Genomic DNA, 18,234 nt, shown 5'->3' with positions numbered 1-18,234 from the left:
AGTCTATTTGCAAATTGAGTTGAATGTTGTAGTTATTAGTTTTGCAGGGTTCAAACCAGTGATTTATATACATTTAGATGACTGACAGGGGGCGCTGTTTACAAGCCACCGGACCTCCATCTTGGCACTCGACTACCATTGTTAAAATATATTTTGGAAGTTATAGAAATGTTTTTATTATTGTCTACATGCTTCTTCTGAGGAGTGCCAATAGGCCGACTAGTGGCTTCAAAGCCTCTCACTGGCCAACACATAGCATCAGCAATTCAGGGTTTATATACATTGGTTCAAACCTGACGGCATTAATTACAATTTTACCAAACGATAAGACACTGAATCAGCAACAAATTATTATGTTGTCTGACTTTGTCCTCTAGAGGGCAGAGTTGCCTAAAGAAGTTGGATGATAACTTGTCATTTAGATCTTTGCAGAGGCATATGAAATATCAGACAATATGTTATTACTGATGTTATCTTATTTGAAAACACTAATCAAATGGTTATCTAATCAAATTGGTGTAGTGCAAACAATTGAAAAATTCCCATCAGGCTGAGGTATGTGGAAAGTACTTTCAGACCTTTATTTGCAGTCATTAGTCACTCTATCTATATTCCTTGTTTCAAAAGGCCATTAATCTGGGTCTTTGAACCCACTAATCTAAAAATAAACCAATGGTACAGACTAGGGCTGTTACAGTGACCATATTACCACCACACCGCGGGTCACGAGTCATGACGTCAGTCAAATTCCATGTGACCGTTTAGTCACGGTAACTAGGCTTCTCCAAGCTCTGATGATGCTGATGGTCATTAGTAGCCTACCAAACTTGTTAACTTCCTGGTACTCAGCACTCTATTGTCCCTCTAATCACTCTGACATCATTTCAAATATAATCGAAAATCGAATCAAACACTTCATGAGAGCACATGAGCTCAAGTTGTGCAACATTTCTATAGGCTATGCAATAGCTCGAGAAAACAGAGTGATGGCCTTTATTAAAAAGAGGAGGATCCCATCAGCTTTCTATAGACTAGGCCTACTATATTTATTTCTCGACTTTCCTAATATTAAGCACATTGCTTTACTTTAAAACAGGAGTATAGCCTACCTGCCTGGCATGAAAATTAACCACAGGAAAAGTATCCTCCATTCGCTATTTAAGTGCATAGATTACATGTGTGCATAGAGTGCATGTATTTTTCCCCCGTTTCGAGGCCAGTGCATGATAATGGTCCATTCCAAATCAAAACAAATTTTACACATTATTTAGTATACAGTACCAGTCAAAAGTTTACACAGCTACTCATTCCAGGGTTTTTCTTTATTTTTACTATATTCTACATTGTAGAATAATAGTGAAGACATCCAAACGATGAAATAACACATATGGAATCATGTAGCAACCAAAAAAGTGTTAAACAAATCAAAATATATTTTTTTATGAGATTCTTCAAAGTAGCCACCCTTTGCCTTCATGACAGCTTTGCACACTCTTGACATTCTCTCAACCAGCTTCATGAGGTAGTCACCTGGATTGCATTTCAATTAACAGGTGTGCCTTATAAATTTGTTGAATTTCTTTCCTTAATGTGTTTGAGCCAATCAGTTGTGTTGTGCCAAGGTATACAAAAGATAGCCCTATTTTGTAAAAAAAACAAGTCCATATTGGCAAGAACAGCTCAAATAAGCAAAGAGAAATGACAGTCCATCATTACTTTAAGACATGAAGGTCAGTCAATCCGGAACATTTCAAGAACTTTGAAAGTTTCTTCAAGTGCAGTCGCAAAAGTCATCAAGCGCTATGATGAAACTGGCTCTCATGAGGACCGCCACAGGAAAGGAAGACCCAGAGTCACCGCTGCTGCAGAGGATAAGTTCATTAGAGTTAACTGTCCAAATTAATGCTTCAGAGTTCAAGGAAGAGACACTTCTCAACATCAACTTTTCAGAGGTGACTGTGTGAAATCAAGCCTTCATGGTCGAATTGCTGCAAAGAAATCACTACTAAAGGACAACAATAAGAGACTTAGACCGATGGAAATCTGTCCTTTGGTCTGATGAGTCTTTGTGAGACGCAGAGTAGGCGAACGGATGATCTCCACATGTGTATTTCCCACCGTGAAACATGGAGGTGTGATGATGTGGGGGTGCTTTGCTGGTGACACTATCAGTGATTTATTTAGAATTCAAAGCACACTTAACCAGCATGGCTACCACAGCATTCTGCAGCGATACGCCATCCCATCTGGTTTGCGCTTAGTGGGACTATAATTCGTTTTTCAACAGGACAATGACCCAAAATACACCTCCAGGCTGTGTAAGGGCTATTTGACCAAAGGGAGTGATGTAGTGCTGCATCAGATGACCTGGCCTCTACAATCACCTGACCTCAACCCAATTGAGATGGCTTAGGATGAGTTGGACCGCAGAGTGAAGGAGAGCAGCCAACAAGTGCTCAGCATATGTGGGAACTCCTTCAAGACTGTTGGAAAAGCATTCCTCATGAAGCTGGTTGAGAGAATGCCAAGAGTGTGCAATGCTGTCATCAAGGCAAAGGGTGGCTACTTTGAAGAATATAAAATATATTTTTGGTTTGGTTTGTCAGGTGTGTGCGTACTGGTAGCGAAGTCAGGTGCAGGAGAGCAGAGATTTGTGAACAGGCACACATTAATTTGAGGCAAAAGTGCAAAATGCGCAAAACAGTCACAAGAATTATGTTTAACAATGAACATCTTTGTGAAATACCACGGAAAAAACAAACCAGTCTGGCGCGTCCACAATAAACCAGTAACACAAACAATCTTTCACAAAGACATGATGGGGAACAGAGGAATAAATACATGTAGATTGATTGGGGAATGAAAGCCATGTGTGCAGGGAAGAAGACAAAACAAATGGATACATGAAAAATGGAGTGGCGATGGCTAGAAAGCCGGTGATGTCGACCGCCGAATGCCGCCCGAACAAGGAGAGGAGCCGACTTCGGCGGAAGTCGTGACATGGTTACTACATGATTCCATATGTGTTATTTCATGTTTTGATGTCTTCACTATTATTCTACAATGTAGAAAATAGTACAAATAAAGAAAAACCCTTGAATGAGTAGGTGTGTCCAAACTTGACTGGTACTAAAGACAAGTTTAAATCAAGAATAGTATGATGGGTGACAATATTAGCCTATAACTTGTGAATTTTATATTCTCACTTGTGAATGATGGCCAGCTTGTGCAGTAAGGCAAGAAACAGCGCATGCTTTTTTTGCCGACTTTTTGAAATGATAGTTGCACAACTCATGTAACCTAGCCCATATGCCTATATGTTTTGATAAAGTTTGTATCACAACTAAGGTGGCCAAATAATTTCTTAAAATTAACCACATTAGTCCGCTTTACCACGGGGGTAGAGCCTAACTGGCATACATACGCAGCATGTGTGTTTCAAGTTTGGGGAAGATAATTTTCACCATAAATATGCACCTTTATAATAACAGTATTACATGCATAATCGCATTTGTGGTCAGTCAACTTTGAGAATGGAACATTCGCGCTTATAGCCTACTGCCATGTGCGCATTGCTGCGCTTACAATGTGAAGAAATATCCTAATAGTTTATCAACATTTCTTGCGTTAGCCTCATTGCTTAACTTCTTTAGCATACTGGTTATTGTTCGGAATTTCGCGCTCTGCAATTTAACCGGATGTTGTCGTAGGTGTCCTGCTAGCGGTTCATGCAGCCTAATAGTTTAAAATAGTTTTGTTGATTCTAGTGGTTGTATTAATTTGGGATCTTTTGCATCCCACAACTTTCCCAGACTATGTTTGGAATATGTATTTCTCGCACAGAATAGAATAGGTCAACATTTGTACTATGGGCGATAGTAGATTGACATAGGCTCGTGCTTTTGCTGTTTGTTAGGCCTACTCATCTCCTTTGGCTGATGAAAAGTAAATGTGGACATTTCTTACAATATCTTCAATATGCACCTCGTAATTGGATAAGTATGCGTGCAGATGCATCCCGATATCTGTCTTCAATTGTAGCCTGTGAGTAAGAAGTGTGTACAGCCTGCGCAAAAAACAAATTAGAGCTCATGCCTTTCATGCTACTTTTTTCAAATCATCACTAGAGTCGCATCATACAACCTTAGAATGTATTAAAAATCAAAACATATAGCCCAACGTTTGTAGAACAACTCAAGTTACATACATAACTCTAAATGAAGCATATAGGAGGACCTGTTTCTTTATTACCGCTCAACACAGAATAGCTGCATGTGCGAACTCCCTCAAATTTTTTGGAGAAAATATTCTTTCTATTTTATTCAGCTTTGTTCAATTTTATTCTTCATATTACAAACTAATATAAAATAATGCCACGGAATTCTAAGCAAATCTTGTCTGCCAATTAACTAGTATAGCCCACAGCTATAGGGCATAGCCAGATCATTGCCTAACATAAGGACAATTTATGTTGCTATTCTGTTCTTCTGAAATAGACTCCATTTTCTTCATATCATGCTTCTTTAGACCTGTCTAAAAATAAATCATGGATTCATTTTGTTGGTGTAGGCTATATTACATGGATTTATTAGACTTAAAATGTAGATGTTCCAAAGGTCTGTATTAGTGGCTTGTAGGCTTTGCCTGGAAGCCAGGAGATGCTAAATGTGTTTATGTTAATTAACTGACAATTACCACGAGACTGGCTGTTATTTGTTTGATAATCACCTGCTGATGTAGTTTCATGACTGTCACAGCCTTAGTGCAGACTCCAATATGTTACATGTTATTATTCTAAAAAGTCAACATAACCCCATAGCTTTTACAGAAATCTTTGTGAGAAAGGCTGAGTCAGATAAACGGATACAGTACGTCATATGTGGGCTAGTTATAAACCTGTAACAAGACCTAGGCTACATGTATACGCACTAAGAACTGATATGCCTCTGGCATAAAGCATTGAAGTTGACACGCACTGTTCCTACCTTTGTTTGCCCTGTCTAAAGGCAGGATCATAAATCAATACTTATTCTATAAAAAAAAGATACTATTGAAATGATATAATTGATACTGTTTTTAAACCCTTTTATTTCTAATTGTTTTGTCATTTAAGGAATGGATACAAGATCAATTTCTATTCAATTTCGAGGACAAACACTGATTAAATGTTTTCTTATCGAATGATTGATAATGAACAATAAATTTAAAATTATTGTATATGTTGTGTTTTTGTTTGAAAGGTTTCGGGTGAACTTGTCTCAATTCTTTTTTGTTCCCCTTATCTGATTTATTTACCTATTTAATCCTGTTCTTATAGCCATTAAGTGGTTTCTTATCACTGCATTGTACAGTATATGGCAGAAGTATATGAGTGGTAAATGCTGGGAATAATGAACACTGTCCAAACACACTACAGTGTATATAAAGGCCAGGGTATAGCCAGTCCAATGTACTGTACTCCCAGGTAACTGATCAGACAAGATGAAGTTGGCTGTTGTGCTGTTTGCCTTAGTAACCCTTTCTGAGTGCCTTCTCAAGTAAGTACCATCATTCATTAAATAAAATATATAATGTATTTCATTTCTTGCACCTTATATCATCGCAGAGTTCTGTAGGGGATATGTGTTGTTGACAGAAACATGAGGGTAGCTTTTAAAAATGCTGAAACTAAAGTGAAAGGAATCAGTTTTCTAACTGCAGCATAAGACCGTGTTGAGGCTCTGTTCCTCTGAGTCACAGAGATTGCAGTAGTGTTATATTATCTGATGCTAAACTAGAGATGTCCACTCTGTGGCCCAGGATTCCTCTGACAAAGGGGAAGTCAGCCAGGCAGACTCTGGAGGAGAAGGGTCTGTATGAAGAGTACAAGAGAAAGTATCGCTACAACCCCAGAGCCAAGTTTAACACCAAGGCGGGTGGTGCCATGGTGCCCATGATCTTCTATCCAGAGGTGAGTGCACCTAGCTATAGCCCAGACTGTCTCCATTGGTGACTGCTTAGGCTTACTCAAGTGTCTGGTTGAAACATTCATCAAATCATCTCATGAATCTCTCTCTGTCTTTCTCCCTTGACTGTCTCACACAGTCGACATACTATGGAGTCATCGCCATCGGTACTCCCCCTCAGTCGTTCAAGGTTCTCTTTGACACGGGCTCTGCTGACCTGTGGGTGCCCTCTGTCCATTGCAGCAGCAGCCAGGCCTGCTGTGAGTATGGACACACATTGATGACAGGGATACTAAGATACACAACCGTGAAACAATGAAATAATAACTAGTTGTGGAACTGTGTCTAAACATGACGTTTTATTCTTTGTTAAAAATGTTCATTTAAATCATGCCTACTCCTTCTCTCTCCCTCCCACCCTCACCAGACAACCATGCCAGGTTCAACACGACAGCATCCTCCACATTCCAGCCCAGCTCAGAGACTTTCTCCATCCAATATGTCACTGGTTACATGACAGGGGATGTGGGATATGACACCATAATAGTGAGAAACAGAAATATCTATTTACTTTCTCCCACATTGGTAATGTAACACTATATGTACTCTCAGTATGACACTCACATTTCTGGACTAAATTAAATATTACCACTACCTTTTTAAAACCAAGTTTAACTTTATTTCCCAAACACAATTCAACACAATCACAATCGCTTTTTTGACTTTTCATTATTTGAAGCATATTTTCACACTGGCTTAAGACCTAACAAACACTTTGTACTTTTTTAACACTGGCTTAAGACCTAACAAACACTTTGTACTTTTTTAACACTGGCTTAAGACCTAACAAACACTTTGTACTTTTTTAACACTGGCTTAAGACCTAACAAACACTTTGTACTTTTTTAACACTGGGAAGAAAATACTTCAATTTGCTGAACTTGCCATTGGCTCAACCATCAACCATCTATATTAGTCCACACAGCTACACTGCACTTTCATGCTAAGTTTAGGACCTCACATTGAAGCTTTTAGAGACCCAAACTGATGTATAGAACAATCGTAAAAAAATATCTACTTTGGTTTAGTTACAAGCATTATGAAACCTCTAACAGAATACATTAATTTGACTTGATGAAAATCTGTTTTTTGGACCTACCTTGAAATGATGACCTCTTCCTAAATATTTGGTCAAATTATACATTTTCTTTATGATTTCCTAGAAACAAGGGTTGCTCAACTTACCCCTTTGGCTCAACTTACCCCACTCTCCCCTACAACTTCTCATTCTTAAAGGTCCAATGCAGCCATTTTCATCTCAATATCAAATCATTTCTGGGTAACAATTAAGTACCTTACTGTGATTGTTTTTAATTAAAATTGTCAAAAAGAAACAAAAATAGCTTCTTAACAAAGAGCAATTTCTCAAGCAATACTTTTGCTAGGACTTTCTGATATTGGTCTGAGTAGAGAGGGGAAAACTGCAAACGAGCTGTTATTTGGGACTCTTTCTTATTGGCCTATTAACTAATTTAATGCCTGGTGACGTCACCAGGCAGGCCATAACTCCATCCCAACAAAACAGGCAGAAATGCTCTTACACTAAAAGGGCATTATCATCATTTTCACAATTTAACAGTATTATTCCAACCTCAAAGTGTGTAGAAAACAATAAGAACACCTTCCTAATATTGAGTTACAGACGCAATTCATCGGGGCATGGACTCTACAAGGTGTCGAAAGGTGTCGAAAGCATTCTACAGGGATGCCAGGGATCCTGGCCCATGTTGATTTCAATGCTTTCCACAGTTGTGTCAAGTTGGCTAGATATCCTTTGGGTGGTGGACCATTCCTGATATACACGGAAAACTGTTGAGCGTGAAAAACCCAGCAGCGGTGCAGTTCTTGGCACAAACCAGTGCGCCTGGCACCTACTACCATACCCTATTCAAAAGCACTTAAATCTTTTGTCTTGCCCATTAACCCTTTGAATTGCACACATACACAATCCATGTCTCAATATTGTCTCAAAGCTTAAAAATCCTTCTTTAACCTGTCTCCTCCCTTCGTCCACACTAATTGAAGTCGATTTATCAACGGACATCAATACAATAAGGGATCATAACCTTCACCTGGTCAGTCTATGTCATGGAAAGAGCAGGTGTTCTTAATGTTTGTACACTCAGTGTATATAAAACACAGGGAAATCACATTTTTTACTTCACTAGGCCTTTGAAATGTGTCACCACCAGCATTTTGAGAGGATGTGTGTGTGTGACTGTTTTTTCCCCTCAGATCGGTGACTTGTATGTGACACACCAGATCTTTGGGCTGAGTCTGGTGGAGGATGCTTTCCTGGATAGCTTACCATGGGATGGGATTCTGGGCCTGGCCTTCCCCAACCAGCAGTCAATTAACGGAGGTACTCCTGTATTTGACAACATTTGGAAACAAGGAAAGATCCCTCAAGACCTGTTCTCCATCTATCTGTCCAGGTGAGATTTCATTGGAGGAATAAGTAGACAGGGTTGGGAGGAGGGGGCGGGGACGGGGGGGACGGGGGGGGGGGGGATGATCTGCTGATGTTTACTAAGTCCTTCTATGTGATGAACATGTAAATTCTTCTTCCTAGCTCTGTAGATGGCAGTATGTTAATCCTGGGAGGAACTGACCCCTCCTACTTCACAGGAAGCATCCAATGGATTCCCATCTCTCAACCTACTGGCTACTGGCAGATCAATGTAGACAGGTAATATTATGGACGGCTAGTGTTTGTGAGTGTATGTGTAACAGAATTAAATATGATAATTTTCCCACACAAGACACCAGCCAAGTTCAAACTCATTAAGGATGATCAGTCACTGGTGTTATGCCTACTTTTGTTGTTGATGACTCTACAGAATAGTGATGCTCTGCTGAATGTGCTCTGCTTGTTGCAGTATTACTATCAATGGGAATACTGTGGCGTGTGCAGCGGGCTGCCAAGCTGTAGTAGACTCTGGCACCACTGAGATCCTAGGGCCTACCAGGGACGTCAATAACATCAATGGCTGGGTGGGAGCCTACAGCGAACAGGTGGGTTTCACTGGATCTCAATCTTATGAACACAGTTTTGTTATGGATATTTGTTACATTTTTCAGATTGAGGGGGAAATTATTTATGTTACTAATGTACGTGGCTCAGTAAAAGTCTAGGATAAAATAAAAAATTAACATTCCTCACTTCTTTACAGGGTATCGTGAGTTGCAGTAACATAAAGCGCATGCCTGAGATTACCTTCAACATCAATGGATTCGGCTTCAATCTCCCAGCATCAACCTATGTTTTACCAGTAAGTATCTCTAAAATGTAGTCTAATGTTCCATTTGAGCATGTATTTGAGTGCAAAATCATACTATTTTAGTGATATTTAAAGAATCATGCCAGTTAAAATAACCACAGATGTGCCAATGCTATTACGGTAATTTAATCATTGTTGCAATGTAAGGAAATCATCAATGTTGAGAAACTTTCCCTCTCTTCTCCCTCCAGTATGGCTCCAGCTGTACTACTGGTTTTGGCACCTGGGACAATGATCAGTGGATTCTGGGTGAGGTCTTCATGAGGCAGTTCTACACTGTCTTCAACAGAGACCAGAACTGGGTGGGCTTGGCACAGGCTAAAAAGAGTCCAGAGTCAGACTGACACTGACAACCCTGCTGGTGCCCTGACACCATACCTGTCTGCATCTCAGACTGAGAGAGATTCGCCAGCCCAGCCATCTTCACTCCACTTCTGTTTACATCTGAAGTGAACATCAGACATGGGGAATGGAAAATGAAAAAAGCTCCACTATGCAATTGTTCCAATTATGCAAATAAAAGAAAGTTAACCTGTATCCGATTAATGATTGATTAAGTCTATTATGCTGTTTTTCAAATGTGTTGTCTGTTTGACCCTTGACATGGATTTTCATTCAGATTAACCAGATTGTTTATTGTCCCATCCTCCATATAAACTTGAGTGTTCTCCTCTGGTGTCAGACTGTATGTTCAGCTCAATAATTCACAATGCTGCCCACTAGATGGCATAACAACCCCTAGAGACTCAAATAGACATTATATATTTTGCTATTCATTTAATTGAGTCAGGAGGGGGCTTACAGAGAAAGGATGAGTCATCCTCTTTTGAATTCAGTCCACACACACACACACACAACCACATGCCAATCACTCATCAGCAGTCACTGACTGGCATTAACCACGTCATCTTAGATGGATTCAGGTCGTTTTTACATTTCCTCTGCAGGTCAAACGGTTCTAATTATGAACTATGCTTGAATATCTACAAGATGGAAATGTGTAATTTTTACCACTATATGTGACGAGAATACATATTGTACAGTATGTTACGGCAAGGCCATAGACCTCTTGCAGTGAAAAGATCATGCATTCATTAATGTGCAGTAATCTTAGCATCTATCCACTATAAACCCTGTATGATCCAGTCCTTTTTACAGAGAGGGGGATACCAATGTATTGTTGTTCATTCAGAACATCTGCTGCTTTAAATCACCCAGTTTAATCGAACTTCTCACTTCATTACAAAGACCTGGATGGTTTTGCTGCTGATGAGGGTCAATATATTACTATAAGACATCTGGCGTGACTGAATCAGGGATTTCATCCCAATGGCACCCTATTCCCTGGCCAGAGCCCTATGGACCCTGGTCCAAAGTAGTATACTATATAAGGAATAGGGTGCCATTTGGGACTCACAGGGTTTTTGGACATCCCTCTCCAGTCCTCTTGATTAATCTAGTAGAAGTCTTCATTTACACTTTCTTCAGCAGAGACGGACACTTAATTCATAATGCCATTGAGTACAGTAGTTCAGATTGGTGATAAACACAAATGCACACAGAAACACACTGTCCTTCCTTCAGTCTACCTGTTATTGAGTTACCTGTAAATGACATATGGGACGTGATGGTGTGCACATAGGAAGAATAAAGAGTTTGCATCAAACAGTGCCTGAAGAAAGTAAATGGTCAGATGAGTGCAATACACACTGCTTCCCGAGCAAGCTGAGTTTCCACCTCAGTGATCTGTGAGCTCTAGCATTTCATCCCCCAGTGACCACAGTGCATGTCATTAGGGTATTATAGAAACAGAAGCCAGTGAAGTGGCATGCCATTTGGCTCAGTGAAGCCTGATATTCAGGCCTGCACACAAACACTGGACACTCACATCACAGAGGAACAGAAAACACAAAATTGCAAGGAGGGCTGTTATAAAGCATCAATTCAGATATTGAGATGTTTCAACTTCATGTTATGCGTGTCTTGAGTGCCCCTTTCCTAGAAAACACAGCATCATCACACTTCTTGGCTTGGATCTTTATAAGGTTGTGAATACAGTTGACAGTTACAGGTACAGTGGATGAACAGGAAGACATTTGAGAGCATAGGAGAGAGATTCTGACAAAAGACTGTCATTACAGATTAATGCATTTGTACTTGACCTAACAATATGCAGTGAGTAGAGACTTCGAAGTATTCTAAGTAACACGTACAGTAGGTAAACGCAGAACATCACGAGAAATGACTACAACAAAGACACGTAATACTTTGACATATAGATACAAATAACAATTACTTAGCTGATTCCCTTTATGAGTGTCATAGGAGACTACGCACGTTACTCTTTGCATATTTGAAGTAATTCATTGCTTGGTCCTAAATGATACATTTTCTTCACCTGGAAAAAATGATAAGTCTTTAAACAGAAGAGCCAGAGGTCCAATAGCTTCTACCAGAAATGACCATGTCAATCATACAATGCCAGACAATTGTCCAATTTAAGGGTCTTCAAAGCATAACAAGAGTATAGGTTAAGATAATATTCTCATATAACATTATCTGGCTAGTATGCAAAAACTCTTCCACAGTATCTTGCAACATCTTTACATAATTATTAATACCGTAGAGATACATAATATTAAACATCAGATTAATATATAGTATGGGATAGTTGGATAATGTGTAGTACGCATACATATGAAACTATATGACCCTGAGTAGGCAGAATGGATAGACATGAATGGATAGCATAAGAAAGTCTTCTCTGAAAATGTTAGTGGCACATATTTTGTTATTTGTGTTCAGTAACTGCTTTACTGTGAGTTAATAAAGTGCCTTTCAGCTTATACTATAGGTTTGAGTACATGGCCATAAGAGGTGGGAGTCTGTCTTCAAAGAGGTCCCTCTAAAACAGCACCGCAGTAAGTGCCTCCATCAAGGTACTTCAATTACAATGGCACCTGATTTCAAGTTAAGAGGGACAGAGATACTCAGGTTGAAAAGCTGTCAGTCAAGGTTAGGTAATATCTAATGAAGCACGTTAAGAAACCCCCATAGCCTACAACTGGGTGACTAAACAGAGCTACATCATAAGGTTCAGCTTCAAAACAAGAGCTCAAACCACCTTGATAAACAGATGGGTAAAATTAACATCTGACTGTTTGTTGACCATTTTTCCCGAGCTCATCTTGCTGTCATAATATCAATGACCTTTGTATTATACCACCTACATCCGTCCTTAATCTTCTAGGTGCAGTTGTGTCTGTTTAGCAATACAAGTGAATGACAGGATGACACGGTATCTGTTGTTCCAGTGCTAGAGTTGTGTTTACATCCAATGCTCAGCTATGGCAGGAGCGCTAAATGGGCTAGCATATTAGCTGTACTACTGGCTGCTATTTCTGACCGTGTTTATGAGACGATCGCCCAGTAGGCTTTTGTCCGTTTGGTTAGGGACTTGAACCCATATCCAGAAGTACTCAGTGGATTGTCACAATAACTCCCTTTGGTAGGACTGGGCTTGGCTGCTAACAAATATCCTTTCTGTCCCAGGCACACACTGTCCCACTAGCATTCCCCACCTTATAGTGATTAAGTGACAGAGACTATTCTTAGCCTGGTGATCCAGGCTTCACAGCAGCACAGATGTATTGGAGCAATGTTGTGTCTATTGCATTAAATAGATTTTAATGCTGCTTCGATTGGTTACATAAATTCAGCTACAACTCGTAATGTTTTTGTGCCCCTTATCACTGGAAAGCATTAACAATATTGGTATTCTAACACAGAGATTGAAGCATTTGATGAACACAGATTGCTACAGAATAAATTACTGAGAATGAATCCTCATTTGGTTGAAAGTTCTTGTCTTATAAAAGGCAAGATAGTGTAATACCACTACGTAAAGCTACTTGCCCTACTGAACTGATGCATATGGGAAGTGGATAGCCTCTTTCTGCTTAATAATCAAGTCAAAGTCCTACTGAGGCAGCTGAGTCGCCCATCCTCCCCCCTCCCCCAAATGTTTTGATGTGAAAGATCTTCTAGTTGAAGCAAAACACCCTCTCACACCACGATAGGGGTGTCTGAGCACACAGAGCTCAGAGACTCCGCATCTGACTTTCTTCTCTGTCCCTGCTTTCCTCTGTCCTCCTCCTGCCACTCCTCCTCCTCCTCCCCACATGGGCTCAGTCGCCCATTCTGCTCGATCAGGCCCTTTGGGTCCGGGAAGGCCACATGCCTGTTGAAGGGAGGCTTATCGAAGGCCCCCCCTCCTCCTCCGCCTCCCTCTGGGCCTGTGTCCTCATGGGTGGGAGAAACGCTGACAGTGGAGGAGTGGAGGCTGTCTCCCAGAGCCCTCTTGTCCAGGCCCTGGCCTGAGCAGCAGAAGCAGCGGCAGGGTGTGAGGTAGAGGTAGATGAGCACCATCACCGCACTGGCCAGACAGCCCACCAGCGTGGTGTAAGCCGTCTTCATGCCCTCATGCCCTCCAGCCTGAGTGGTGTTGTGCACCTCCACAGTCACATACAGAGTCTCATTGAGGGAGTCCCCCACTGCATAACAGGTGTAGACCCCAGAGTCCTCTAGCGTGAGGGGGCCGATCTGCAGACTGCCGTCGCTGAGGACCCTAGCACTTTGGTTCCCAGAGGACACCTGCACATTGCCGGGCAAGACCCAGCTCTTCAGCATGTCCCTCTGCCTGGTGTCACAGCCCAGGTTTAAAACCTGCTCTAGATAGGCCTCCTCATCTATGATGGTCACAGCGCTGCAATTTAGATGGACCTTGTTAAGCTCCAAGGTAAGCACCTTCTCCTTTTGTGTGCCTGGGAGTAGACAGGTGTGGTCGTCCCTGAAGTCAGTGGCGGAGCTGAGCTCCTGGAGGTGCCAGCGGGCCAGCATGCTGTACAGCTCACAGCTGCAGGGCAGCGGGTTGTTGTGGAAGTAGAGACCGTTCTTGATCCAGGCAGGCAGGACCTGGAGCTCCTGTATGGGCAGGAGTTTGAGCCGGTTGGTGGACACGTCCAGTAGTGTGAGCTTCTCAAGCCGGTTCCTCTCCTTAACCAGCTCCAAGGGGAAGCGTTTGACCTGGTTCTGGCTGAGGTAGAGCTTCTGCAGGCTGTTGAGGCCCGAGAAGGCGGTGCGGTCGATCTGGGAGATGTGGTTGTTGTAAAGCAGAAGCACCTCCAGGTGCTCCAGGGGCTCGAAGATGAACTCTTCCAGGATTTTCAGGCCGTTTGAGGACAGGTCCAGGTAACGCAGCCATGTGACGTACAGAAAAGCCTCAGAGGAGAGGAAGGTGAGGCCGTTGTGGCTGAGCAGGAGACTGTGCAGCTTGCTGAGCTTGACCGGGGTCCATTCAGCTTTCAGTTTACTGATTTGGTTGAAGCTAAGGTCCAGCACAGCGGTGTAGCGAGGCAGAGTCATAGGGATTCCGGTCAGGTTCATCTTGGAGCAGCTGACGATGTTGCTAGCACACAAACAGGTTTTGTGGCAGGTGATAGGTTTGGAGCTGGTCATTGCTCCTGGAGGCAGTAGGAGAGTCAGGACCAGAAGGGCAAAGAGCCCCTTAATAGACACTCCTGCTATGGCACAATGGGAACCAGAGAGTTGCCCATCCACCATGTCAGGTGCAAGCATGGTGGAGGATGTTGGATGTATTTTTTGATAGGGAATCCTTGTTTTCCAAATGCAGCATTTAGGCTGCATATGACATACAACCCCAAACGACCATGTGCTGAAATAAAGTATTGTAATGTTATTCATCACATATTTTATGGGAGGTCAGCAGCACATTGTTTACACTCAACTTGATAATTGAGGTGTCCCCTGGCAAAATTATGCCAATACCTAGCTATGACATTAACAACCATATGACTTAATCATAACTCACACATGTGGGCTGTCAAGCAGAGTAAATGCACTACAAACCAGTAATGTACTTTACCCATACACTCTTGCTACACTTACCAAGGTGCATTGCACCACAGGACATCTACAATAATTCCCATCATGAGTTGAACTTCATGCATCTCTGTACAAATCCTTCCTTCATCTCCATGCTTGTTTCATTCACTAACACATGTTAAACATTGGACACTGCCTACAGCCTACACCTCTAGCCACATCAGTCACAAAAAGCACTGCATAATGTACAATAGTCTATGGCTACATAAAAAAACAGAGTACTTTTTTATCTGCTGATGCCATAATCTGACTCAATAAGATACATTTACAAACTTGCATATTTAAGATAATAAACGAAACATTGTTTCATTTTCAAAACCTATAGAAACCTGCTCAAGCATCCAGAAGACCTCTGCGTATCCACAAGCTTTATTTTACCTTGTGCTCCCTCTCAAGGCGTAACCTAAAGAAGATCAAAGGCGATATTGAGAAATGTCGCAGGTTGAACAGCAAATGGATCCACGACGTCGATGCAAAATAGTAGCCTATAATTCATATAAGCAAAGCTAATTCGGAAGTGCTTCTAGCAGAGTAGACCGCAGTCGAATGATGTCAAGCTTTCTATGCCGTAACAAAGAGAGAGAAGCAACAGCCTTGTGATTGATTACTGGGAGGGCGCTCACGAGATGCGCTGTAACAAACACAGCACCGACCTCGAGCCAAATCCATTAGTTTTCAACCCAGTAGCTCAATGCAACATTTTTACGGATTATTATCATGGAAGGTAGAAGAAAAAAACGATTAAATAGGGAATACAGATTAGGAGAAAGGGGTTTTAAGGGGTAGCCTATTTATTTCAGTTACTAGGTTATTTTATTTTATTCTGTAGGTTTAATAACAGGTGAAAACTTTACACAGGTGTATGTTAATGTGGCCCATTGTATAATTCAGCCTATTTTGGTTTCTTAATTTCGAAAATAGGTCATACAATATGATGTGAAAAAAGGAAAATTCTACCTGAATCGAAGTGATGAGTTACCAGGAGCTACCCTCTAATCTAGACTAAACACAGCCTTCATATTTCATATTTTCTCCCTCCTTTTTTATGTCTGGTTGCTGTATGGATGTGAGAATCTTATATTTCCATAAATGAATGTCATTATAGTGTTGTTCTATTGCTAACTGTGGAGGCTTCTGTGTTCAACCGTGGTAGATGAGTTGTCTTCATTATAACTGAGGAGGAGCGTTAATAAGAGGATTGTGCTGTTCAGTTCAAAGCCTGAAGGACAATTACTGTCATATCTGTCCACAGACCAGTGCTAATTTGATCATCAAATGGGGCCTTTCACATTCTGTGCAGTTTCTAGACAGAAGGGGTCCTTGGAGGAGGTTTATCTTATCCCTGTTGTGCAGTGGAGGACATGAAAGTTTGTCCTTCTCAGGGAAGAACACCTCAAACAGAGTCACATGTGCTTTCATTGCCTTTAAGGGAGATGAGACCTCACTGTCTGTATAGGAGCTGGCAAGGAGCAGGGTAATCACTAGCATGATCCGTTTGAACTGTAGATGCTCCGTATCAGAGTGTGTGATGTGCATATTAATATGTGTTGGTGGATCAATATGTTGACTTAGGATTGTAAGGAGTGGAATGTTGCATACAGAGGAATTACGGCATTCTTCATTGATTAGCAGATGCAGAAATGTGTGACCTTACTGAACAGCCCTGGTTTAGATTGCATGCAGGTGGCACACTAAGTAGCATTATCCTTTACATTGTCGTGACTTTGATCATTTATACCATAGTGGGGATTTTTTTATTTCATCTTGCTGGTGAGGAAGGTCTCACTTGAGATGAGTTGACCCCACCTCTCTGTTAACTCTCAGGACCACATGGCACAAAAGATGTCACTTGAGCTTTCAGAGTGAAGAATGATGGGAACCATCTACAGGGCTGGTTGCCATGGAAGCCAAGGTCAGTGACAGGTTTCTGTAGCAGAGGCATTGAGGAGGGAGAGCAGAAAAGTGTGTGTCACAGGGTGACAGATTCTACAGTCTGGGTTGAGCAGGCAGAGGGAAGCAGAGGCAGACAACAAAAAGGACCGTTTTCCACATTTATTTTCAGAAGGCATGGTTTTCAATAGTCACTGTTTCAGTAATCAAGTTTCAACACATTCTCAATTCGTTTTCACAATTCAGTTAAAATGCTTCATTTCGATATACCATTTTCTCTTGACTTTTAATTAACTCCATCTTTTATCAGACTTAATCATACAGTACAGGACAAAGTAGATTTGCCATGTCCTCTCATCAATAATTTCAGCCTTAAAGGTCCAGTGTAGTAACATTTTTTATTTCCTGTGATTTTGTAAGTCGCTCTGGATAAGAGCGTCTGCTAAATGACTTAAATGTAAATGTAAATGTAAATTTATATTTATTTCCACACTATGAGACTGGAATTGTGAAAACGATGATAATGCGCTTTTAGTGTAAGAGCTGTTTGAAAAGACCGCCGGTTTTGGTGGGATGGAGTTTAGGCCTGTCTGGTGACATCACCAGGTGGGAAATAAGTTAATGGACCAATAAGAAAGAAAGTTAAAAACCTACCTGCCAATAGCAGTTAGTTTTCAGTTTTCCCATCTCCACTCAGACCATTCCCAGACAGCCCTAGCAAAATTATTGGTTGAGAAATTTCCCTTTGCTAAGAAGTTATTTTTGTTTCTTTTTGACCATATTAATTGAAAACAATCACAGTAAGGTACTTAATTGTTACCCAGAAATGATCTGACATTGAGATAAAAATGGCTGCATTGGTCCTTTAAGCTCTGTTGCAACAACGCTCCACCATGCCTTTGGACTGCATTGCTTCCTGTGGGCGGCAGTCTGGAGCACAAAAACAGGGGGGTTTAAATACGCAATTCAAAATCACATGATACATTAATCCTCCAATAGGAATACTTGATTGTTACATATGCAAAATAGTCACACCAATGACATGTGTGTGTGTGTGTGTGTGTGTGTGTGTGTGTGTGTGTGTGTGTGTGGCA

General features: G+C 41.2%; 2 protein-coding genes across 2 annotated transcripts; one reads left to right on the top strand and one right to left on the bottom strand.

The window, feature by feature from the left end:
• Window positions 1-5,435: 5,435 nt before the first annotated feature.
• Window positions 5,436-9,832, top strand: LOC115150602 (pepsin A). Its single transcript, XM_029694062.1, has 9 exons — window positions 5,436-5,537; window positions 5,800-5,950; window positions 6,085-6,205; window positions 6,373-6,491; window positions 8,241-8,440; window positions 8,578-8,694; window positions 8,885-9,020; window positions 9,179-9,277; window positions 9,478-9,832. The coding sequence occupies exons 1-9, from the start codon at window positions 5,482-5,484 to the stop codon at window positions 9,628-9,630; spliced, it is 1,152 nt and encodes a 383-aa protein (XP_029549922.1). The 5' UTR covers window positions 5,436-5,481; the 3' UTR covers window positions 9,631-9,832.
• Window positions 9,833-11,308: 1,476 nt separating this feature from the next.
• LOC115150601 (amphoterin-induced protein 1) lies at window positions 11,309-15,868 on the bottom strand. Its single transcript, XM_029694060.1, has 2 exons — window positions 15,629-15,868; window positions 11,309-15,020 (listed from the first exon to the last, which is right to left on the bottom strand). Exon 2 carries the CDS (start codon window positions 14,990-14,992, stop codon window positions 13,352-13,354), a length of 1,641 nt encoding a protein of 546 aa, XP_029549920.1. The 5' UTR covers window positions 14,993-15,020; window positions 15,629-15,868; the 3' UTR covers window positions 11,309-13,351.
• Between the last annotated feature and the right edge of the window lie 2,366 nt (window positions 15,869-18,234).

Source organism: Salmo trutta, chromosome 16 (assembly GCF_901001165.1).
Source record: "Salmo trutta chromosome 16, fSalTru1.1, whole genome shotgun sequence".
NCBI classification, from domain to species: Eukaryota; Metazoa; Chordata; class Actinopteri; order Salmoniformes; family Salmonidae; genus Salmo; species Salmo trutta.
Note: the sequence above shows the minus strand (reverse complement) of the source record. Positions and strands in the feature narration are given on the sequence as shown.

What these genes read in the sequence shown, in the direction of transcription:
- LOC115150602 (XM_029694062.1), top strand. Translation starts at nt 5,482, where the DNA reads ATGAAGTTGGCTGTTGTGCTGTTTGCCTTAGTAACCCTTTCTGAGTGC. An exon ending in CCATGATCTTCTATCCAGAG is followed by an intron (nt 5,951 to 6,084) that starts GTGAGTGCACCT and finishes TGTCTCACACAG; the next exon opens with TCGACATACTATGGAGTCAT. An exon ending in TTCTCCATCTATCTGTCCAG is followed by an intron (nt 8,441 to 8,577) that starts GTGAGATTTCAT and finishes TCTTCTTCCTAG; the next exon opens with CTCTGTAGATGGCAGTATGT.
- LOC115150601 (XM_029694060.1), bottom strand. Translation starts at nt 14,992, where the DNA reads ATGCAGCCTAAATGCTGCATTTGGAAAACAAGGATTCCCTATCAAAAA.